The sequence below is a fragment of the Nomascus leucogenys genome, chromosome 4 (assembly GCF_006542625.1).
Source record: "Nomascus leucogenys isolate Asia chromosome 4, Asia_NLE_v1, whole genome shotgun sequence".
In the NCBI taxonomy this organism is placed as follows: Eukaryota; Metazoa; Chordata; class Mammalia; order Primates; family Hylobatidae; genus Nomascus; species Nomascus leucogenys.
This window is the reverse complement of record NC_044384.1, coordinates 76,194,689-76,219,564: the sequence shown is the minus strand read 5'-3', so window position 1 is coordinate 76,219,564 and position 24,876 is coordinate 76,194,689. Positions and strand designations below refer to the sequence as shown.

Below are 24,876 nucleotides of genomic sequence, written 5' to 3'. Positions count from 1 at the left end.
TAATTTCCTATGCCTGTCTTTACTTTAATCTCTTAATCCGATCATCTTTGTAAGCTGAGGATGTATGTCACCTCAGAACCCTGTGATGATTACATTATCTGTACAAATTGTTTGTAAAACCTGTGTGTTTGAAAGACATGAAATCTGAGCATCCTAAAAAAGAACAGGATAACAGTGATTTTCGGGAACAAGGGAGATAATCATGAGGTCTGACTGCCTGCAGGGCTGGGCAGAATAGAGTCATATTTCTTTTCTTGCAGAAAGCAAATAGGAGAAATATCACCGAATTTTCTTCCTAGCAAGGAATAACCCTGGGAAAGGAATGCATTCCCAGGGGTAGGTCTATTGATGGCCACTCTGGGAGTGTCTGTCTTATGCGACTGAATATAAGGGATGAAATATGCCCTGGTCTCCTGCAGTGCCCTCAGGCATATGAGGATTGGGAAATTCCAGCCTGGTAAATTCTAGTCAGACCAGTTGTCTGCTCTCAAACCTTGTTTCCTGTTAAGATGTTTATTAAGACAATACATGCCCAGTGGGATACGGAACCTCATCAGAAATTCTAATTTTGCCCTGGCCTTGTGATCTTGCTCTGCCCTTCTGCCTTTGTGATCTTTTATTGCCCTTTGAAACATGTGATCATTGTGACTTACTCCCTGTTTGTACTCCCCTCCCCTTTTGAAATCCCTAATAAAAACTTGCTGGTTTCGCAGCTCAAGGGGCATCACGGAAACTGCCAATATGTGATGTCGCCCCCGGAGGCACAGCTGTAAAATTTCTCTCTTGTACTCTTTCTCTTTATTTCTCAGACTGGCCAACACTTAGGGAATATAGAAAAGAACCTACATTGAAATACTGGGGGCTGTTTCCCCTGATAGTCCTTTTACACTATTGTTGTTTTAAAGACTCCTTTAAGTGATTTAAGAAGAGTAATCTCTGCTCTTTTTTGTTTTCTATTTGCATAATAGATCTTTTTCCATCCCTTTACTTTGAGCCTGTTGGTGTCATTACGTGTGAGATGGGTCTCTTGAAAACTGTTCATGGTTAGGTTTTGTTTTTTCTAACTTGTCACTCTGCCAAGCAGTGCATTTCAATCATTTACATTCAAGTTTAATATTGATATGTGAGATTTTAACCATGTCATTGTGTTGTTAGCTGCTTGCTTTGTAAACTCAATTGTGTACCTGCTATAAATACATTGGGTGTGTTTTTGTGGTAGCAGATATTGTTTTATTGTTTCTATATTTAGAACTCCCTTAAGGACCTCTTGTAAGGCTAGTCTAGTGGTAACAAATTTCTTTAGTGTTTGTTCATCTGGAAGAATTTTATTACTCTTTTGCTTATGAAGCTTAGTTTGGTGAAATATGAAATTCTTGGTTGGAATTTCTTTTCTTTAAGGATGCTAAAAATAGACCCCCAATTTCTTCTGGCTTATAAGATTTCTACTGAAAAGTATGTTGTTAGCCTAATGGGGCTCTTTTTTTGTAAGTGACCTGACCCCTTTTGTTTTTTCTTTTTTTAGCTGCCTTTGAGATTTTTTGTCTTCCATGTTAACTTTGGAGAGCACGATGACTATGTGTGTTGGGGATGGTCATTTTTATAGCATCTTGCAGTGGCTCTCTTCTGAGTTTCTTGAATTTGCATGCCAACCACTATAGCACTTGGGAAATTTTGTGAGGCCTGTATCTTCCCACATGTTTTCCAAGTTGCTTACTCTTTGTCCTTATTTCTCAAGAATGCCAGTGAATCCTATATTTGGTCTCATTACATAATCCTATATTTCTTAGAGTTTTTTTAAAAAAATTATTCTTTTATTCATCTTTTTTTTTGTCTGACCATGTTAATTTGAATGAATGGTTTTTGAGCTCTGAGATTCTTTCCTCAGCTTGGTCTATTCCATTGTTAATACTTCCAACTGTACTATAAAATTCTTATAGTGAGTATTTCAATTTTGGAAGTTCTGTTTGGGTCTTTCTTAAAATGACTATGCCATCTTTAATTCTCAAAACATGATATAGTTTGAATATTTGTCCTGCCCAAATCTCACGTTAGATTATAACCCCTAATTTGGAGATAGGGCCTGGTGAAAGGTGATTAGATTATGGAGGCAGATACCTCATGGCTTTGTTCTTTTTTAATAATAGTGAGTGAGGATTCATGAGACCTGGTCATTTAAAAGTGTATGGCACCTCCCTACTGCCCAACTCTCTCTCTCTCTCTGTCTTGCTCCTGACTTCTCCATGTGAAATGACTGCTCCTGCTTCACTTTCTGTCATTAATAAAATTTCCCTGAGGCCTCCCCAGAAGCAGATGTATAGCCTGCAAAACCATGAAAACATGAACAATTTAAACCTCTTTTCTTGTAAATTATCCAGTCTCAAGTATTTCTTTATAGCAATTAAAGAATGACCTAATACAGAAAGTTGGTACTGAAAAGTAGGGCACTGTGATAACAATATCTGAAAATGTGGAAGTCACTTTGGAAGTGGGAAGAGCTGAGAGGAAGACAGGAAGTTGAAGGAAAGTTGGAAACTTCCTAGAGACTGGTTAAATGTTTGTGATCAAAATGCTGATAGTAATATGGGCAATGAAGTCCAGGCTGAGGAGAAATGATATGAGGATAGAAATGAGGAACTTATTGGGAACTGGAGCAAAGATCACACGTGTTATGCCTTAGCAAAGAGCTTGGCTGCATTCTTCGTATGCCCTAGGGATGTGTGGAAGTTTGGGCTTGAGAGTGATGCAGGTGAAAACAATTTCTAGAAGTGTTCAAGAAGTGATATGGCTTCTTCTAACAGCCTATGCTCAGATGCAGGAGCAAAAAGCTAAAATGGAACTTATAATTAAAAGGGAAGCAGAACATTAATGTTTGGAAAATTTGCAGCCTGGTCATGTGGCAGAGAAAGAAAAAGCTTTTGGGAAGAGGAATCCAGGCAGGCTGTGGAGCAACCAGTTGCTAGAGATATTTGAATAACTAAAAGGGAGCCAAGTGCTACTATACAAGATAACAGGGAAAAGGCCAGAAAGGCATCTCAGAAACTTTGGCAATAGTCCCTTCCATCACAGCCCAGAGACTAAGGAGGAAAGAATGTTTTAATGGGAATGGTCAAGGGCCCCACTGCCCTGCAAAGCCTCAGGACACTGTTCTCTGCATTCTGGCTACTGCAACTCCAGCTCTAGCCAGAGCTCAAAGGGACCCAGGTACAGCTTGGGTTGCCACTTTGGGGAATGCAAGCCATAAGCCTTGGTGGCTTCCATGTGGTGTTAAACTTTAAGGTGAACATAATGTAAGAGTAAAGAACAGTTGGTAGTCTCCACCTAGATTTCAGAGGATTTATAGGAAGCCTAGGTGCCCAGGCAGAAGCCTTCAACAGGGATGGAGCCCTCACAGGAAACATCTACTAGGGCAGTGCCAAGAGGAAATGTGGGATTGGAGCCCCACACAAAGTCCCCAATGGGGCACTGCCTAGTGGAGCTGTGAGAAGTGGGCCACAGTCCTCTAGACCCTTGAATGGTAGATACACCAGGAGCTTTCACATTGCACCTGAAAAAGCCACAGTCATTCAACTCCAACCCCCTAAAGCAACTGTGGGGACTGAACCTTACAAAGCAACAGGGGTAGAGTTGCCCAAGACCTGGGAGCTCACTCCTTGCAGCAGTGTGCCCTGGATGTTGGAAATGCTTCTTTTGTATTTCAGATGTTTAGAGCAGAGCTCTGAGTTGTAGGAGATTTGCAGGGTGAGAATCCAGCCAGCAAACTACCTCATCCCAGCTTGTGCTTACTCCTCAATGCATCATTTTCCACTGATGGAAAAGTGGTCTGTCTTTGGCAAGGAGAATCCTAAAGGGGCACACACACACACACACAAACACATGTGCATACACACACACATACAGAGTGTTCTTGGGAATCCTCTCTTTAAGATACAATAAAGAGATACTACTTTGCCCCAATGCTACTGATACCAGTTTAATTTTGTCCCTTCAGGTGTAAGCTCTTGAGGTTTAAGTTCTTTGGGGACCTGACTCTAAATTACTGAAAACTCCTTAAAAATGTCCCTTATTTTGTGCAGTATGTGAATGAATATGTGTGTCAAAAAGTATCTCTTTAACCTAGGCTCATCAATATGAGGGATTTGTCTTCCTCATCAGGTACCTGGAAATTAATGCTTCTTGAAAATGGTTACCACCATGGAGGGAGCTGCATCTTCCATTCTTACTAATAGACAATGCTCATTTGCTTTGAAGCAGTTAAAGGAGATACATAAAGAAGTGAGTAAACTGCATTTGGAAAACATAAACTTTTTGGTAGAGGCAACCTTTGGTAGAGGAACCTCAGGATTAGTTTGAACTTTGGGAACATGACCTTCCACCTCAGTTTCTCTGTAGAGAGCAGACGTTGGCATTTTGTTCACATCTTTGTGAAATGAAACAACTGAATTCCCTGTTTTTTAAAAATAATATGGAGATATTGTTAGTAACAATGTTTTATGTTCTTAAAAGTTGCTAAGAGAGATTTTAAGTTTTCTCCCAGCAAAAAATGATAAATATGTGAGGTAATGCATATGTTAATTAGCCTGATTTAGCCATTTTACAATGGATACAAATTTCAAAACATCATGTTGTACCTAAGAAATAGAAACAATTTTATTTGTAAATTAAAAATAAAATAATTATATAAAATAAAATAATTCTGTAAAATAATAAAAGAGAAAGGCACTGTAATGTTCATGAAGAATTCTAAGACCACGGAATGTTAGATATTGAAAGGCATACAGAACATCCTCTTTATTTTATAGAAAACTCAAAATGACTTACAATCAAGTAAATAAATAAGTAGTATTTGGAATAAAACTAGAATCAGTCTGTACACCTCTTATCCCCACACACCAATCTTGACATATTTGAATATGGATAAACAGAAACACTTCTGCAATGGATAATACTCTTAATGTAAGCCTAAAATTGTCCTTGTGACTGCTGAAAATACATTCCACAATAGCATGAAGCAAAAAATCATGATAATGATAAAATTATCATAAATCAGATAGATGCAGTGACTATTTACTGAGAGTGTATACTGAGTTTCACATATTAATTAGTATTTAATTCAAGAACGGTATGCTGTTTGTATTTTATCCACACAGGACATTAATTGAAGTGATGGTGTTGTATAAACCAGGTTCTTTTTTTCATAAATCATCCTACATGATTGTCTTCTTCTACAAATTTTAAGCAGTTTTATTTGTTATTTCTTGAGAAATGTGTCACAAACATAGTATTTTCTTGAAGGTTTTCCCTGTATAAAGTATTAAGCATTTGACATTTCACATATCATTACTATAATTGATATTGCCTCACAGACTTCAAGATAAGTGCCTTAAAAATATTTACATAAAATATAGGAAAGCATGTAAAATAATTATGTGTTACTTTAGCTCAGCAGATCTTAATTTTCTACATAATTTCCATCACAAGTTTCTGTACATTTGTCAGATCACTTGATCTCAAAGGCAGGGAAGATCTCCCCCCATGGCATCATCTTCCTTTATTGGAATTACACGGTTGAGAGAAATTTCTAGCCCCTGCCCTTCCTTTTCAATCTATCATCTTATATTCTTGATTCCTGATGCCTCTTTTGACCTCAGATCTGTCATAGATCTGAGGGCAGGTCTTTATAAACATGAACATCTAAAATTTATTTTTACTAATTTTCAATAAGCAACCTTTTTGTTAAGTGTATTATCATTTCCACATCATTATATAAGGAACAATAGGGAAGAGAGTGATAAACACACTTATGAATTATGTCTTAATAACATTAGGATGTTACTAATCATTTAAAAAGAATGAGAACTCCCCTGCTTATCTTTTCCCTGATGTCTAATGTTAGGATCTGAATATCTCATTGGTTTTTTTTTTTTTTTTTTTGGGGTGGGGGTGAATGCTCTGATTGCAGATTTTGTTTTTTTTTTAGATTTTTTCTAAGTATTTTTTTAATTTTATTATTATTATACTTTAAGTTTTAGGGTACATGCGCACAACGTGCAGGTTTGTTACATATGTATACACGTGCCATGTTGGTGTGCTGCACCCATTAACTCGTCATTTAGCATTAGGTATATCTCCTAATGCTATCCTTCCCCCCTTCCCGCACCCCACAACAGGCCCCAGTGTGTGATGTTCCCCTTCCTGTGTCCATGTGTTCTCATTGTTCAATTCCCACCTATGAGTGAGAACATGTGGTGTTTGGCTTTTTGTCCTTGCGATAGTTTACTGAGAATGATGGTTTCCAGTTTCATCCATGTCCCTACAAAGGACATGAACTCATCCTTTTTTATGGCTGCATAGTATTCCATGGTGTATATGTGTCACATTTTCTTCATCCAGTCTATCATTGCTGGACATTTGGGTTGGTTCCAAGTCTCTGCTATTGTGAACAGCGCCGCAATAAACATACGTATGCATGTGTCTTTATAGTAGCATGATTTGTAGTCCTTTGGGTATATATCCAGTAATGGGTTGGCTGGGTCAAATGGTATTTCTAGTTCTAGATCCCTGAGGAATCGCCACACTGACTTCCACAATGGTTGAACTAGTTTACAGTCCCACCAACAGTGTAAAAGTGTTCCTATTTCTCCACATCCTCTCCAGCACCTGTTGTTTCCTGAATTTTTAATGATGGCCATTCTAACTGGTGTGAGATGGCATCTCATTGTGGTTTTGATTTGCAATTCTCTGATGGCCAGTGATGATAAGCATTTTTTCATGTGTTTTTTTGGCTGCATAAATGTCTTCTTTTGAGAAGTGTCTGTTCATATCCTTCACTTTACATCTTTAGGGTATTCCTAAGTGGGTTTATTATCTCATTATATGGTGACATGGAATATGGAGAGTAAAGTCATTCTCATTTCAAATATAATTTTAGAATCTGAGGGCATTTGAGGTCATACAGTTGGATGACTGTTTATTTTCTATTTTTTAGAGACAGGATCTCACTCTGTCACACAAGCTGGAGTGCAGTGGTGGGATCATAGCTCACAGCAACCTTGAACACATGGGCTCAAGTAGTGATCCTCCTTCCTCAGCATCCTGAGTAGCTGGGACTACAGATGTGAGCCACAACTGGATGGCTCTTGGTGGGAGGGTGTACGGGATCCAAAGAGGTAAAGAGTAAATTGTTCACATTTACACAGGATCTTTGCACAACTGCTCACATCTAGTATCTAGGAGTATCTCCCAGACCAACACTATTTCACAATTGTCTCCTATAACCCTGTTTAAAATAATCTATCATTAGCTTCAAATACTATTTGTAGCTATTAATCGTTGATTTCCTTTGTAATAAAAATAATTCCTCTTTCTTATGACAGATTACAATGAACCAGTGGAACCAAAGGAAGATAAGAACCAGACAGTAGTGACTGAATTTCTCTTATTGGGCCTCACAGATCATCCCTATCAGAAGATTGTTTTCTTCTTCATGTTTCTCTTTGTTTATCTTATCACCCTGGGAGGTAACTTGGGGATGATCACTCTCATATGGATTGATCCCAGACTCCACACTCCTATGTACTTTTTTCTTAGGCACTTGTCCTTTGTAGATATTTGTTCCTCTTCTTCTGTTTCCCCTAAGATGCTGTGTAATATCTTTGCAGAGAAAAAAGGCATCATTTTCTGGGTTGTGCTGCACAGATGTGGTTCTTTGGTCTCTTTGAGGCAACTGAGTGTTTTCTCCTGGCTGCCATGGCATATGACCGGTATGTGGCCATCTGCAAGCCCTTGTTGTATACGCTCATTATGTCTCAGCAGGTCTGTATGCAGCTGGTGGTAGGGCCTTATGCCATGGCTCTTATAAGCACCATGACTCATACAATTTTCACTTTTTGCTTACCCTTTTGTGGTTCAAATATTATCAATCACTTTTTCTGTGATATTTTTCCACTGCTTTCCCTAGTATGTGCAGACACCTGGGTGAATAAATTTGTGCTGTTTGTCTTGGCTGGAGCTATAGGAGTACTCAGTGGTCTGATCATCATGGCCTCCTATATTTGCATCCTGATGACCGTCTTGAAGATCCAGACTGCTGATGGGAAGCAAAAAGCTTTCTCCACCTGTTTTTCTCACCTTGCAGCTGTCTCCATCCTGTATGGGACTCTTTTCTTGATTTATGTTTGGCCAAGTTCAAGTTCCTCCCTGGGTATCAATAAAGTGATTTCTCTATTTTACACTGTGGTAAGCCCCATGGTTAACCCCCTTATTTACAGCTTGAGGAATAAGGAGGTGAAAGACGCATTCAGAAGAAAATTTGAAAGGAAAAAATTTATTATAGGTAGGTAAAAGAGAATTCTATTTGTGTTGCAGCATAGATGTTGGTGCAAAATATGTAGTAAAAACAAAACCGGACTGAGAACCAGAAGCTGCATGTGAGTACTGATTCTGAAAGGTCATAGATTATTTAAAAATGGATAAGCTTTAAAATATTTTTCTGCCTCAGTCTTATTTTCTGTGACATAATGAGAATCTCAAAATAATATAGAGATGGACTGAGAATATAAATATAAAAATAAACTAGAAGAAAATGTAAGTGAACATTTGAAAAATCTTGAGTGTGTGGATACTTTTAAATCCAGACATAAAAATGAAAAGTTATAAAGAGAAGATTAAAGCACTACATACAATGTTAAAAGACAAATAATAAAATGAGAGAAAATAGTTGTGTACCTGTGCTAAGCAAACAATATCCCTAATATCCAAAGAACATCCCCAAATTCACAATCGATCAAAGAGAAAAACAATAGATAAATGGGCCAACTCATGAATAGGCAATTCACAAAAATGAGAATGCAAATTGCTAAAAATATATATTTAGGATGGTGCAAAAGTAATTGTGGTTTTGAACTGTGAATTTTGAATTATTATAACTAGGCCCAAACACAACCTCATTAATCAAAATAGGAAACATTGTAATTAACATATTTTTGTCAACGAGAAATAAGCTTATTTATTCCTGTAGCATAAAAATCTGTGCTTTGGCCGGGCATGGTGGCTCACACCTGTAATCCCAGCACTTTGTGAGTCCGAGTTGGGCAGATCACGAGGTCAGGAGATTGAGACCATCCTGGATATCATGGTGAAATCCTGTGTCTACTAAAAATACAAAAAATTAGCCAGGTGTGGTGGGACGTGCCTGTAGTCCCAGCTACTTGGGAGGCTGAGGCGGGAGAATCACTTGAACCTGGAAGGTGGAGGTTGCAGTGAGCTGAGATCACACCACTGCATTCCAGCCTGGGCAACAGAGCAAGACTTCATCTCAGAAAAAAAAAAAATCTGCTTTGAGATTCAACAAACTCTTGGAAAGCATTTTCTGCATGCTGCTTGTTGTGGAAGTGTTTTTCCTGCAAAAAGTTGTCAAGATGCTCGAAGAAGTGGTAGTTGGTTGGTGAGAGCTCAGGTAAATATAGTGGATGAGGCAAAACTTTGTAGCCCAATTCATTCAAGTTTTGAAGCATTGGTTGTACAACATGTGGTTGGCATTGTTGTGGAGAAGAATTGGGCCCTTTTCGTGGACCAGTGACAGCTGCAGGCATTGCAGTTTTCACTGCATCTCATTGATTTGCTGAGCATACTTCTGAGCATGTAATGGTTTCGCCTGGATTCAGAAAGCTGTAGTGGATCTGACTGGTGGCAGACCACATAACAGCAACCACTGTAAGAATTAAAGAAAGAGGAGAGAAACACAAAGGGTGGCTTGACAGTTAACAGGTTTATTTCAGAAAACAAACATGGGAGGGACTTCTGACTGAGTTAGGTCAAAAGCCACACTCTCTTACAGACTGAGTTTTTAAGGATTCAGGGTGGGAGAGTTTATTAGAGGCCTGAATGGCTTCTGTGTCTCTTTGTTGTGCTTACCTGGGAGGGAAAGTTGTGTGTCAGTTCCCATACATCTTTCTGTAGCTGCAAGCACATCGCCCAAGTCTGCCTTAAGCTTCCCTATCTTAGTGGACCTGAAAGGAAAGGAATGTGCTTATTAAGGCCCACTGTTTTACTGGGGCCCAATCGAATGAGCGTGAAGTTTGACAGTTACCCAAAAGACTTCCTCCCCACCCTCCTCTGTACCTGAGCTGTCTTATCTGTGTTTTACTGTCTGCTTTTTTCTGGCTGCTTGTAGTTAGAAGAGAAGTGATTCCTTGGAATCCATGAAGCTAGAAAGGGAGCTGGAACTTAAAGTAGCAGTGTTTGTCTGAGATAATGTTCTCCTGCTCTGTCAACCATGACCTTTTTTTGGCGCAAGTTTGGTTTTGGGAAGTGCTTTAGAGCTTCTTCTCAGTCCAACCACTGAGCTGGTCATTGCCGACTGATATATAAAATCCACTTTTTGTTGCACCTCACAATCCAATTGAGAAATGGTTTGTTGTTGTGTAGAACAAGAGAAGACAACACTTCAAAATGACATTTTAAAAAAATTTTTGCTCAGCTCATGAGGCACCCATGTATTGAGCTTGTTTACCTTTCCAATCTGCTTCAAATGCTGAATGACTGTAGAATGGTTGACATCAAGCTTTTTGGCCACTTCTTGTGTAGTTGTAAGATCAGCATCGATGATTGCTCTCACCTGGTGATTGTCAACTTCTGATGGCCGGCCACTATGCTCCTTATCTTCAAGCCTCTTGTCTCCTTTGCAAAACTTCTTGAACCACTGCCGCACTGTACATCTGTTAGCAGTTCCTGGGCCAAATGCATTGTTGGTGTTGAGAGTTGTCTCTGCTGCTTTACAACCCATTTTGAACTTGAATAAGATAATCACTCAAATTTGCTTTTTGTCTAACATCATTTCCATAGTCTAAAATAAACATAAAATAAATGGCAAGTAATAAGTCATTAGCAAAAAAAAAAACATAAAGTGAGACATGTCCATTAGAATGATGTATAATACAAACACATTTACTTAAGAATGCATTCAAATGTCAAATGGAAAATTCCCACTGAGTCTTGTAATAAGCTCCATACTGCTCCTTTTCCCACTACTACAACCTTCAACATCATAACATCTGTTGTACATCATGTGGCTCAAGTGGCAGGGCTGCTTGGACTGCAACTGGGATCTGCTGCAGAGCCCTTTCCTGCAGCAGATTCCAGTTAACACTAGCAGCCTTTGTGCCACTTGGTATAGGGGCTGGAGCAATATTCTTAGCTGTGGAATATGTTGCTTCCAAAACCCAAGGTCCTACCAAGACACTGCCTGGGTGACCTTCACTTCAAAGGAGTTATTCTAGTATTCCCTTAAGTGCTGAACCTGCAAAAGCTTTCCCTAAGTGTCCAAATTCCCAAATCTTAATATGGTTTATCTCATACCCCCTGTAGCAAATGTGCTTTACCAAGATCTCCAATATTCTAGTAACTACTTGTGTAACTTGCTCTGTCATTGTGATGTTATCAATGTAATAAATCAGTATGATGTTTTGAGAAATGCCTAGGTGGACAATATCTTCAGTCTATATTTCCTTGGGCAGGAAAACTAACATAGTCTTGAGACATAATTGAAAATGAATACAGTATCGTTCATCTCACATGAATGTAGGTCATTTCTGATCCTCTTTTCTAACCGCAATAGAAAATAATTCATTCCCCAAATCACTGACTGTATCATATACTGGAGACCTTTTAAATGATTCTGTGTTTAGTATAACACTGCTATTGGGGCTACTACTTGGTTGAACTCAAGGCAGTCTGCATTCATTCTCTAGAATAAACATATGGGTCTTCAGGGTCCAGGCTGATGAATTAAATAGAGAGGGAAAAGAGACAACTGCTGCTACATCTTTTATGTCTTTAGTGGTGGCATTAATTTCCAACTCAAGTGTTCTGGAATCCTATCATCTCTAGTGACTCTAGGAAGCCTAGATCCATAGCAGCATCTCAAACCACTGAGCTTTTCTCCAAGCTGGTGGCTCTCTAGTGCTTCTCTTTATTGCTTTAGTGGAAAAAGTGTCCTTTGAGTCTTCTCAGGAACACATGTATCTGTAGCTTCTTTGGTCTTGTGTAATAAATCCTTTTTAAGCATCTCTACCTCTTTGAGCATTTGGGCCTTTTCTTCAACACTCTGCACGGCAATAATGGCATCCCTACCTTTTTTACTGCATGCTGTTACTTTTTCCAAAATTCAAGGAGCCATCCTAACAGTGCATTAGAATCAGTTTCTGGTGTCCTGCCTGCAAGCTAATTTCTCAGTTACTGAGGTTCTCCTATGTCAGAAAATTCTCCCCTACTCAGCTTTTTATTTCCCCAGTCCTAGAATTACCCTCAATATATTAATATATGCTTTAACATGTTCTTCTTGTTCTTGTGGCACATTTTAGCCAATTCTTTTAACTCCTGGTGGGTAATCATTTTCCTCTTAAAGCAGAGCCAGTTCTCCTTAGTCATCACACCTCATCATTCTAAGCCTTGTCCCTGGTTGCTAAGTCTAAGAGCCATGAGGGGAAGCAAGACTACGTCCTGAGAAAAGAAATTACTTTCTTGTGAATGCTGTGACTCATGTGAGGCCTCTTTATTCTCTCTAAGCAAAGGAAGGCTGCTGCCTTCCGGCAAGGGGAACAGGACTACTTCTGCAGGTTCAAGGTTTCAAGGGTACTGGAAAGTCTCAAGCACATTCATGCTGATGTCTTAATCCCAATTCTCAGTGTTCAGCTTTTCCCCTGTCAGAGTTCTGTGGCTCTAAAGAGGCTTTGAATTTAGCTTTTTTATTATTACTTCTTGCAACCTGGTACAAGATGTATAACATCTATAATATACAAATCTGATTGAGTTCTCATGCAGTCTGGGTTGAGTTTTCATGCAGTCTGGTCTCTAATTGAAGATGAAGGCTTTTTGAACATTGCCTTTCTGACTTTGACACCATGCCTGAGTTGAAAATTGTCCTATTTGAGTCTGTTTTCATCACTGAGCATATTAAAGACATTTAACATAAATTAATTTCATAGTTTAATAATTATCATTGCTCCCCATATTTCTCCTGTTGCATAAGTCAGCATACGTCTCTCACTTGTACACTATCCCAATTCATTGCAGGTGAGTCTTGGTAACTGAGATGCTAAGGCATGCCCATGGTTATGACTATTTCATTCCATCAGCAATGGGTATTGTTGCCATCTTTCCAGTGAGTAATTTTACTCCAGAATTACATCCCAATAATCTGCACCTTAAAGGTCACTCTGGTACGAGGCATCTTAGTTTGAGTTTTCCAGGAAAAAAGCCTTGAGGAAAAGATTCAAGTGCAGGCATTGGTTGATAATAGTTTATTTGGGAAGCAACTAAAACACTGACAGGGAAGTTAGAAGTGAGATAATGAATGGAAAGAAATTAACACTCTCTGGAGGAGTTTCGTATATTTATTTTGGGAGTGACGGCATAAGGGTGTGTATTCCTTTTGATAATTTAGAAACATGGTAATCAGTTCTTATCTCTTCTAGTGGTTACCTTTTGGATTCTATTTAGTATACATCTATTTATTGAGCTATTTGAAGTGTTAATGAGAAGATCACTGCAGTGGTCAACTGAGCACTGCTGATGCTAGAGATCTCTAGGTAGCAGTGCATAAAACACAGGAATCAGAGTATTCCCACCTGAGAGGGCCTGAGTCAAGAAATGTTTACATAAGCCAGTCTTTGGTTGAGAGCTGCTCCTGGAAAGTGTTCATTTTCTGCCACTTCTGGCTTGTTGGGCAGGTAGAAAAGTGGCGGGAAGATAAATCCTCACACACACACACAAATCCACACACAAAAACCTTTGGTATTAGCAGTCGAAGATGGAACTGAAGTGCACTGAAATGATAAGAGAGAGGCACAAAGAAAGTATGCTATACTGATCATTGCAACAAATGGAAATAGCTTTCATCTATACTTTATCTAGGGACTGTCATTTAGTCAGGAGCTGATTTTAACCTTCTTATTCTCTGCTAGTAATGGGAGGAAGAATTGCATCATGCACTGACCCTGCCCAGTGAGAAAGTGACCACATTTCATTTTGAATGACTGTGTGTGGGTCAGGAGAATATACAAATCTGATTCAAATAAACTGCTGGGAATATCAATATTCATATTTTGGCTTAAAGAAATGAATTTCTTCTTGTTCAGTGGTTGGGGAATAGTATTATTACTTATGTTTTTGCGAAAGGGTGGCAGTAAAGAGAATTTACAAGTTTGGAGAAGACATTCATAAAATAGAAGTTTTGGTCCTAATTTGTGAGTCTTTTCTGTGAATGGATATACTGTACCTGCAGTCCCATTCACAATAGCCACAAAAAGAATAAAATACCTAGAAATACAGCTAACCAGGGAGGTGAAAGATCTTCACAATAAGAATTGCAAAATGCTACTGAAAGTAATCAGAGACTACATAAAGGAATGGTAAGGCATTCCATGCTCATGCATAGAAAGAATAATATTGTTAAAATCACCATACTGCCCAAAGCTATTTACAGATTCAGTGCGATTCCTATCAATCTACAAGTGACATTTTTCACAGAATTAGAAAAAAATTCTAAAATTTATTTGGAACCAAAAAAGAGCCCAAATGGCCAACGCAATTCTAAGTAAAAAGAACAAAGCTGGAGGCATCACATTACCTGACTTTAAACTATACAACAAGGCAATGGTAACTAAAACAATGTGCTACTGATACAAAAAACTGACACATAGGCAAATGGAATAGGTTAGAGAAACCAGAAATAAAGCCACACACCTAGAATCACCTGATCTCAACAAAGCCAAAAATAATAAAGAATAAGGAAAGGATTGTTCAATAAATGATGCTGGGATAACTGGCTAGCCATATGCAGAAGATTAAAACTAGACACCTACATTTCAGAATATAAAAAATCAACTCAAATATAGATTAAAGACTTAAATATAAAACCTCAAGCTATCAAAATCCAAGAAGAAAACCTGGGAAATAACATTTTCGACATCAACTTAGGCAAAGACTTCATGATGAAAATTCCAAAAGCAATTACAACAAACTGATAAGAGTAGATACTACACTTGATCTTAGCCAAAAGGCCAAAAAAAATTATTGACAAGCAAGACCTACTTAAAGAGTTTCTGCACAAGCAAAAGAAACTGTCAACAGTGCAAACAGACAGCCTAGAGAATGGGAGAAAATATTCGCAAACTATGTGTCCAACAAAGGTCTAATATCCAGAATCTATAAGAAACTTAAATTGACAAACAAACAAACAAAAAATGCCATTTAAAAAGTGGGCAAAGGACATAAAGAGACACTTTTCAAAAGAAGGCATACATGTGACAAACAAACATATGAAAAAGTGCTAAGTATCACTAATCATTAGGGAATCACAAATCAAAACAACAATGTGATACCATCTCACACCAGTCAAAATAGCTGTTATTAAAAAGAAAGTAACAAATGCTGACAAGGTTGTGGAGAAAAGGGAACACTTACACACAGCTGGTGGGAATGAAAATTAGTTCAGCACTGTGAAAAGCAGTCTGAAGCTTTCTCAAATAATGTAAAATGGAACTACCATTCGACCCAGATATCCCACTACTGATTATATACCCAAAGGGATGTGAATTGTTCTACCATAGAGACACACATGTGCATATGTTCACTGTAGCACTATTCACAATAGCAGAGATATCGAATCAACCTAGATGTCCATTAACGGTGGACTGGATTTTAAACATGTGGTATTTATACACCACAAAATACTACACAGCCATAATAAATGATATCATGTTCTTCGCAGCAACATGGATGGAGCTCAGGCCATTATTGTAAGCAAATTAATTCAGGAACAGAAAACCAAATACCACATGTTCTCATGTGTAAGCAGGATCTAAACACTGACTACACATGGACACAAAGAAGGGAACAATAGACATTGGGGCCTATTTTAGGGTGGAAGGTGGGAGGAGGGTGAGGATTAAAACATTACGTATCAAGTATTATGCTGATTTTCTGGGTGACAAAATTGTCTGTACACCAAACATCCATGACATGTAATTTACCAGGATAACAAACCTGCACACGTACCCCTTGAACCTGAAATAAAAGTTAGAAAGTAAAAAGAAAACAAATGAGAGTTTACTGTACACATTGCACCACTTTTTGCTTTCTTAAGAATTTTATTGGATATTATTTGACAAAAAAACACATAGCTGTTTCTCCTTGACTATTTGTTTGACCTGTCCCTTAGTGGTGAATATTTACTTTCTGGTTCTCTGTAATAAAATCTAATTTTGCAACAACCACATTAGAAATGTGTTTTGTCTTAGTTTTCTCTTTTCTTTTAAAAATGATGTTCGCTTTTAAGTGCTTTTCCCTAAAGCTTTTTATATGGCAATACTCTTAACCTTAGAGAAATAATATAGAATAGATAGATACATTTAAATAATGCAAAGAACACTCGCATACTTTTTGCTCAGATTCCTGTTAATATTTTCCATTCCCTTTGCCACTACTCCCATGTACACATATATATTATCACACATACAAAAGCATTTAAATGTAGGTTACATGTATTACATTTATTATGGTTGTTTATCCCTAAATACTTTCTTATGTCTTTCCTAAGAAAAGGAATATTTTCTTACATAACCATAGTGTAGTTATCAACTTTAGGTTATCATTTAATGCTTTAAAAAATTTAATGGCTACACAGTGTAAATTTTTTTATGTTTTGTGGAGTCATGTAAAGGTATATATTCCCTTGATAACTTTATAATATGTTTTTATCTCTTCAAGTGGTTAATCATGCATTTTTAAACTCTATCAATTAATTCCAGGCTAAGAAAAATGTTCAAAAAGGATACTTATGTATCTTTTTGTTGTCATTCTAGCATCTTTTAGGTTGTATTATTCTTGTTGGTTCTAGTGGTTAATTTTTTTCCTTTTCAAAATATACATGGAATGCTGTCAACTTTAAATAGTTTCTGATAGAAATTTCCTATGAGATGAGAAGATGGGTGGATGTATTCCACTTGCCAAACTCTTTCTTATTCTGTTTTTCACTCTTGATAGCTTTTGGTTGTTGTCATTGTCATATCATCATTGCTTGTGGTATTTATTTTTCCATTCTATAATATTCATAATCTTGTCCTCTATGTAAATTTATTCACTCTAATATAGTCTGAATAATTGTATCTTTTGACCAAAGTCTCCTTTTTATCCCCAACCCTACTTCCAGATCCTGGTAGCCGTCATTCTACTCTCTACTTCTATGAGTCTGACTTTTTTTTAGAATCCACGTGTAAGTGAGATCATTTGGTATTTATCTTTCTGTGCCTGGCTTATTTTATTTAGCATAATGTTTCTAGGTTCATCAATGCTGTCACCAAATTTCCTTATTTTTTATGACTGAATATACTACTAAATACATAAACTTTTCTTCTTCTAGTCACCCACTGATCAATACTTAAGTTGCTCCCATATCTTGGCTATGGTGAATAATGCTGCAATAAAAATGGAAGTGCAGATATCTCTTCAACATATTGATTTAGATTTTTTTGGATATACGCCCAGAAGTGAGATTGTTGGAATGTATGATAATTCTGTTTTTAGTTTTTTGAGGAATCTCCACACTGTTTTTAATTATGGCTGCCCTAATTTACATTTCTACCAACAGTGTACAAGGATTATCTTTTCTCCACATTATTACCAATATTGGCCATTTTTGTATTTTGATAATACTCATTCTAACAGATGCTAGTTGATATTTGATTGGGGTTTTATTTACATTTTCATGATTGTTAATAATGTTGAATACTTTTTACATACTTGTTGGCCATTTGCATGTCTTGTTTTGAGAAGTGTCTATCAAGGCTTTCTGGCCATTTTTATTTTTATTTTTTTGCTATTGAGTTATATGAGTTTCTTATACATTTTGGATAAGGAAGAAATGAAGCACCTGATCAGATGTATGGTTTTCACATCTTTTCTCTCAATCCATGGGTGTTTTTTTTTCACTGGTAACTTTTTCTTTTCATGTTCAGAAGCTTTGTATTTTGCAATTTAATTTATCTAGTTTAGCTTTTGTTGCCTGTGCTTTTGGGCTAATAAACAAACACACACAAAAATAATGCCCAGACTAATGTGATGGAGTTTTACCCTTTATATTTTTTTCTATTAATCTCACAGGTTCAGGTTTTAAATTTTGAATCCATTTTGAGTTGATATTTGTATGTGGTGTGAGATAAGGGTTCTCATGATCCAACCCCTAAAAGAAGTTAGATCAATTTCCTAACTCCTCTTTTTACAACCATACTCTTAGAAGTATTTGTCCATTTATTCACTTACTCATTTGTCTGAAAATATTCATCGAGCACTTATTTTTTAATGAATTCTTTGGAAGCTTGGGAATATATTGTGGACAATCCTACAAAATCCCTGCTCATTCTTATGGGGTAGATGAATGCAATAACAAATCAATGTTAGTTAATACCAATTACTTTGAATAAAAATAAAACTGGGCAAAGAGAAATGAAGTGAACGAGGCTGGGTTGGGGTCAGTATACTCTTTTCCAAAGGATGATTGGAGAAAGCCTTTCTGATGAGAGGATATTGTAGCAGAAACCCGGATAAAATGAAACAAATTGTGCAGCTATTTGGAGAGAAAATTGTTTTGAGAAGAAGGAAAAAAGAGAGCAAAGATTCTGAGGAAGGATCTTGGTTTGCTGGTTTCAAGAAGGCAAAGTGGACTGAGTGAGTGGGGGAAAGATAGGAGATCCTAGGCTTTTCTATTCATCTTCTTTGTTGGGTTCCTTTGCCATTTGATTGAGTTAGTTCTTTCAAACCACTTAGAAGAATGTGACACATTAGTAAACAACAATAAGATTAATGTCCTGTAGCATCTATTGTGTAAATAAATTTCATCTGTTTTCTGAAATACCTTGATAGACTCCTCATTATTTACAGAAAAAAATTCAAACTCCTTTGCCTAATGTTAAAATCTATATGAAGTTTAAGGCCAAATATATGTTTTCGGACTTAACATTTGAAATTTTTTATACAGTCGATGTGGACTCTCTTTGTCTCGCAGAGATGCTGTCCAAATTTATAGCTGTTCACTGCTGCATAGAAACCTCCAGTCCACTTTCCTTTTATTTGCCTATATCTTAGCCTCCTTTTGAGATTCATCACCCCCATGAGACTACGTGCAAACCCTTCTGGTTACAGAGATGTCACCTTCCTAGAACTCCTGCACCAATCACAGGGTTCCCAGAGCTGCTGTGCACCCAGACCCCACTTTTGACTGTAATCTCTGAAGCAGGGCTCTCTTTTTAGAATTCTCACATCTGCATAGTGCCAACGGCTGGTGCTCATCAGGCAGCAGTTGCAGGCTGACAACTAGAATTTCTCTTTGGGGCAGACTCAAGGAGAGAGAGAAAGAGATATAATTATACTTTGTGTAATTACACTTTACTTAAAACTCCCAAGATTATTTTCTTAGAAAATAATGTTAATATCCTCCCTATGGAGCTGATCCCCCAAGCTTCCGATTCCTTGAGGTAGTTGGTGCCAATTTACTGAAAAACTCTTTAGAGAAATCTCTCCTGTGTCTTGTGCAGAATTGGGTCAATGAACTCTTTTTTAAAAGTGCTATTCGAAGGTTCAGTTTTCAAGATGGTATCACTATATTATTTCTCTTCTTGGACGCCTGAAGAATCTGAGAAGGAGGACAAGTCTACATTTGTAGAGTAATTTATTTTAATATTAGAAACTATGGGTTTTGTGATTCACTTTGACATAGGCACACAGAGTCTAGGGCTGGTTTCTTCAGATGGGGGAGTTAAATGATCACCCAAATTATATTCAGGAAGCCACTTATGCAAAAAATAAGCTTAGAAGCCTGGAAAAACGTGATCTCTAAGAGTACCCTGAAGGATGGTTTGGTAAAAATAGAATATTTGTGTCTTTTGGTTTCATTGGCCCAACTTTAATGTACACTTCAGTTGAATTTTGTGTTTGGCATAGAGACAGTGAAATTTGCTGGAAGGTTTATGGATTCATAGAATATTAGAATTAAGAAACCTTGGCTTTTCTGGCTTGTAATTACTTCACTTCACCTAGAATGTGTGTTATAAGTAGAAGACAAATTTCTGGATCAGCTGAGTTGCTCATGCCCCAAATCACAATCATGTATAGTATTGCGATTTTCTCTATTACAATCTTTGGCTTGTATGAGACTGGGAAAAATAAAGCTTAATAGCCTTTTCTGCAGCAACTATTGTTTTGCACAAGATTTCAGGTTTAATACCAAGTTTTAAAAAAAACAATTATTAATGGTGTATGTACTTCATTAACTTCATTTACAGAGGTAATTATTTGAGGCCATCCAGTTCCAGTTTTCTAAAATTTTTCCATAACCTAAATTTATTTTGATGCTTAAAATTCTATTTCCATCTTTTTTGCGTAATAAGTAATGAAAACATAAATAACCTGGGGCTAGTGTCTATGTTTAGAAAAAGTAGAATTCTTGAAACATTTTACTATTAAAGTAATAGATTTTCCTTATTAATCTGAAATTTACATCAAGCCTTTTCTTTTTCAATCTCCTTTGCCTCTGAGACCCTAAAAAGCCAGTGGCTTTTCATTACATGAATTTTCAGGTAACCAAATCCTTTCAAAACTTTTAGATCAGAGGAGAATGTTGTTAGACCTTCTTTCATTACTTCTCCTCTGTTGGAATCATTATGAGTATTTCAAGATAAAAATTGTATGCCTGACTTCCCCAGTTTTCCTTTTTCCCCCCCATCCTCATTCCCCCTTCTTCTCCCTTCTCTTTCATTGTAATTTTGTTCTAAATTTATATTTTAAAAGAATTATAGATTAGCAAGAGGTACACAGATAGCACAAAGAGGTACCGTGTACCCTTCTTCCAGTTTTTTCAAAGTTACATATTATGTATCTATAGTACAATATGTAAACCAGGAAACTGTTATCAATTATACTATTAATGTTGTATGATGCATGTATAGAATTCCATATCACTTTATGTCATGTGTAGATTTGTTTAACCACAAGCAGAATCAGAATACACAACGATCTCATCACCACAAATATCTCTATTGTGCTACTCTTTATAATTACACCACCAACCTTTTTTTAACCATCCCTAATTTCTGGCAACCACTAACTTGTTCTCCATCTCTGTAATTTTGCCATCCTGAGAATGTTAAATGAGTGAAATCGTAGAGTATTGGACCTTTAGAGAAGGACTTTCCTCAATTCAGTGTAATGTCCCTGAGATCTATCTAAGTTGTTGCCTGAATCATAGTTTGTTCCTCTTTATCACTGAGTAGTATTCTATGGTATGGTTGTACCACAGTTTGTTTAACCAGTCACTTATTGTAGGACATTTTTTTTTTCAAATTTTTGGCTATTATAAATAAAGATGTTATGAGTACTCTTGTACAGGTTTTTATATGGACATGTTTTCATTTCTCTGGGATAAATGCCCAGGAGTTCCCTCTTTCTTTCTTAAATTCTTTGTCTTTCTTTTCCAAGAAACTGATAACACTGATTGGATCATAGTGCCTCCTCAGTATTGAAGAACTAGTCTCTTCTTTGATGGACAAAATTCAATGAAGGGTGAATGCGTTAATGGGTATATACACCAATGATATGAAGGAATACAGGAGGATCTAAGAAGGCATCCCAGAGAGGATACTGTTGAGTTGTTTGACTCCTGTTCCAAAGACAGGCTCTCTTGTTTCAGCCTTCCCTCTATTATTTTAGACAATTTGATTAACTGTTGCTATAGAATCTAAGTGAATTGGAAAGGGCATTACATTAGCTAATTCTTTTTGTATTTTTAGTAGAGATGGGGTTTCTCCTTGTTAGCCAGGCTGGTCTTGACCTCCTGACCTCAGGGGATCCACCCACCTCAGCCTCCCAAAGTGCTGGGACTACAGGTAGGGGCTACTGTGCTGGGCCAATATCTATTTACTCTTAATCTGGTGTGATGATAGGTATCAGCCTGAATTCATTGCTTTCATAATTCCCTTTTCTATGATATGTTTCTTAAAATATCCTTGGTTAGAAGGCAGATGTTTTTAGAAAGGTAACCTGACACAGTTAGAAGATTGCATTAAATAATCTCCAGAGTTTACTTCTAGGTCTAAAGTTCTAATTCTGTAAGAAAATCCTCTTTTGATCAAGAAGGAAACTGAGGAACCTAGTGAGGTTCCATAAATAATTCAGTATCACCAAGATGGTTCACAGAGAGTAAGTAGGACACCAGGAATAGAACTTAAGACTGTTGTACTACTTAGCTTAAATAAAAGTTAAATTCAGATGTGAAATTAAGAAGCATTTAATTATAAATATATTGCATATAAAATTATTTATCTTTGTTGTAACAGGTTAAATCAGAGAAATGGACTGTAGAAATCAAACTTTGGTTACTGAACTTTTTTTCGTGGGATTAACAAATCTCTTTCAGCACGAGGTGGCTCTCTTTCTGGTATTTCTCTTTGTTTATCTCGTCACTGTTCTGGGAAACTTGGGAATGATCACTCTTATTTGGATGGATTCTCGACTCCACACCCCTATGTACTTTTTTCTCAGCCACTTGTCCTTTGTGGATGTCTGCTCCTCTTCTGCCATCAGTCCCAAGATGCTGACTGATATCTTCGTGGAGAAAAAAGTAATCAATTTCTTTGGTTGTGCTGCCCAGTTATGGTTTTTTGGCCATTTTGTAGTAACTGAATGTTTCTTTCTGGCTGCCATGGCATATGACCGGTATATGGCTATCTGTAAGCCCTTGTTGTATACACTCATTATGTCCCAGCAGGTCTGTGTGCAGCTGGTGGTGGGGCCTTATGCCGTGGGCCTTATAAGCACCATGACCCATCCGACTTTCACTTTTTGCCTACCCTACTGTGGTCCAAACATCATCAATCACTTCTTCTGTGACCTTCTCCCTGTTCTCTCCCTGGCATGTGCAGATACCCATATTAATAAACGTTTGCTTTTTATCTTGGGGGGTGGCCCTGGGAGTACTCAGTGGTGTGATAATCTTGGTCTCCTACATGTACATTGTCATTGCCATCCTGAGGATTCGCTCTGCTGATGGGAGACACAAAGCCTTCTCCACTTGCTCTTCACACCTGATGGCTGTCTCCATCCTGTATGGGACACTCTTCTTTACCTATGTATGTCCAAGCTCTAGTTTCTCTCTCGATATCAATAAAGTGGTTTCCCTGTTCTACACAGCAGTGATCCACATGTTGAATCCACTTATCTACAGCCTGAGAAACAAGGAAGTAAAAGATTCATTCAGAAGGAAGTTTGAAAGAAAGAAGTTTCTTATAGCTAGGTGAACTAGAATACCAATTATACTGCAGATTGAGAAGTGATACTTAATAGAGGCAAGACACTGGAATGAGTGATATTTTGTGTTTACTGCTTTGTTTTGAGACTCTACAATCTGGTATATAGTAAGGGTTCAATATATATTTGTTGATTGAAAGGTAAATATATGGTCAATACGAAATTCTTTAACGAACATTAAAGTTGGACAGGCATTGGTTCAAAAACAGCTCTGGCCAAATTTTCCTGTATGAATGACCTACCCACAGAATGGAAAAATGCATCAGATTCAATATGTATACATAAATACACACTTAAAATATATGTATGACTTAACATGGAGTTTGGCATGCAAAAGATAATCAAAAATGGTAATTTTTAAAGAGAAAAAAGTGACATTTTTCTTTATGATTCCATTTATCACTATATGGCAGTTGTAATGATATGATTTCTATTTGACTTTCTGGTAAAGCATTATATTTTGCAATTTTTTCCCTGTAATATGTACTTGTTTCTTGGTTGTAGATATCCATGTACTCTATGTTTACAATGGTACCCTGATTTACTTTTAGTGCATTATCTGTCACCTAAAGAAAACAGTTTTAGGGGGACCATGACTGTCCTTGCCTTCCCACAGCATGGTATAGACAAACACCTAAGCTAAAATTATTTCTCTCTGGCCTTTGAATTGTAAGCCAAGTGACACAGTAGGAAAATGGTTGAGACCCATTCATTTCAGCTAGGTCTCTTGATTGTACAGCCTCTGCCATAGGGACACTAAAAGCTGTCTTGGCTCTTATTCTGTTTATACTCTGTTTCTCTCACCTTCCCATTCATCCTGTGAGCTACCCAGTATTCTTGCAATGAATTTCCTATTTATGCTGCTTGCAATTCAAGAAATCTGACATATTGCCCAATATTTCTTTGCTTATAAGAGTATTCCATGCTCAGTTAAATTTTCTTTAATAATTTTAAAATAGATTCTAAACTTAGATTTTGCTATTTAGCATACCTTAGGAGTTAGATTAAATTGTAAATTTATTCTATTTAAATGTTACTTGCAGATCAAAGCATTCTTTTTTTGTTTTTGTTTTTGTGATGGAATCTCACTCTTGTCGCCCAGGCTGGTGTGCAGTGGCATGATCTCAGCTCACTGCAACCTCTGCCTCCTGGGTTCAAGTGATTCTCCTGTCTCAGCCTCCCCAGTAGCTGGGATTACAGGTGCCCACCAACATTCCTGGCTAATTTTTGTATTTTTAGTAGAGACTGGGTTTTGCCATGTTGGCCAGGCTGGTCTCGAACTCCTGACCTCAGGTGATCTGCTTACCTTGGCCTCCTAAAGTACTGAGATTACAGGTGTGAGTCACTGCACCCAGCCCAAAGCATTCTTAAAGTAACTTCTTTGATGATCAGTTAACCCAATTACATTTGTTGAATAATTCCGTTAATAATTATCATTAATTGAACCTCCACGATGTACCAGAGGACCTGATTTAACTAAAGAACATCCGCACAGCAAAAGAAACTACTGATAGAGTAAAC

The 24,876-nt window shown here is 37.3% G+C and overlaps 2 protein-coding genes across 2 annotated transcripts; both read left to right on the top strand.

Moving 5' to 3' along the window:
- The first annotated feature begins 7,528 nt into the window (after nucleotides 1-7,528).
- LOC100580661 (olfactory receptor 5G3-like) lies at nucleotides 7,529-23,117 on the top strand. Its single transcript, XM_003275254.3, is given in 4 exon segments — nucleotides 7,529-7,670; nucleotides 7,673-8,332; nucleotides 22,386-22,669; nucleotides 22,817-23,117. Coding segments are annotated over 3 exon segments (807 nt in total). The 3' UTR covers nucleotides 22,391-22,669; nucleotides 22,817-23,117.
- On the top strand, nucleotides 22,400-23,345 carry LOC115830383 (olfactory receptor 1002-like). The gene is given in 2 exon segments (XM_030810121.1): nucleotides 22,400-23,011; nucleotides 23,013-23,345. Coding segments are annotated over 2 exon segments (945 nt in total).
- The last annotated feature ends 1,531 nt before the right edge of the window (nucleotides 23,346-24,876 follow it).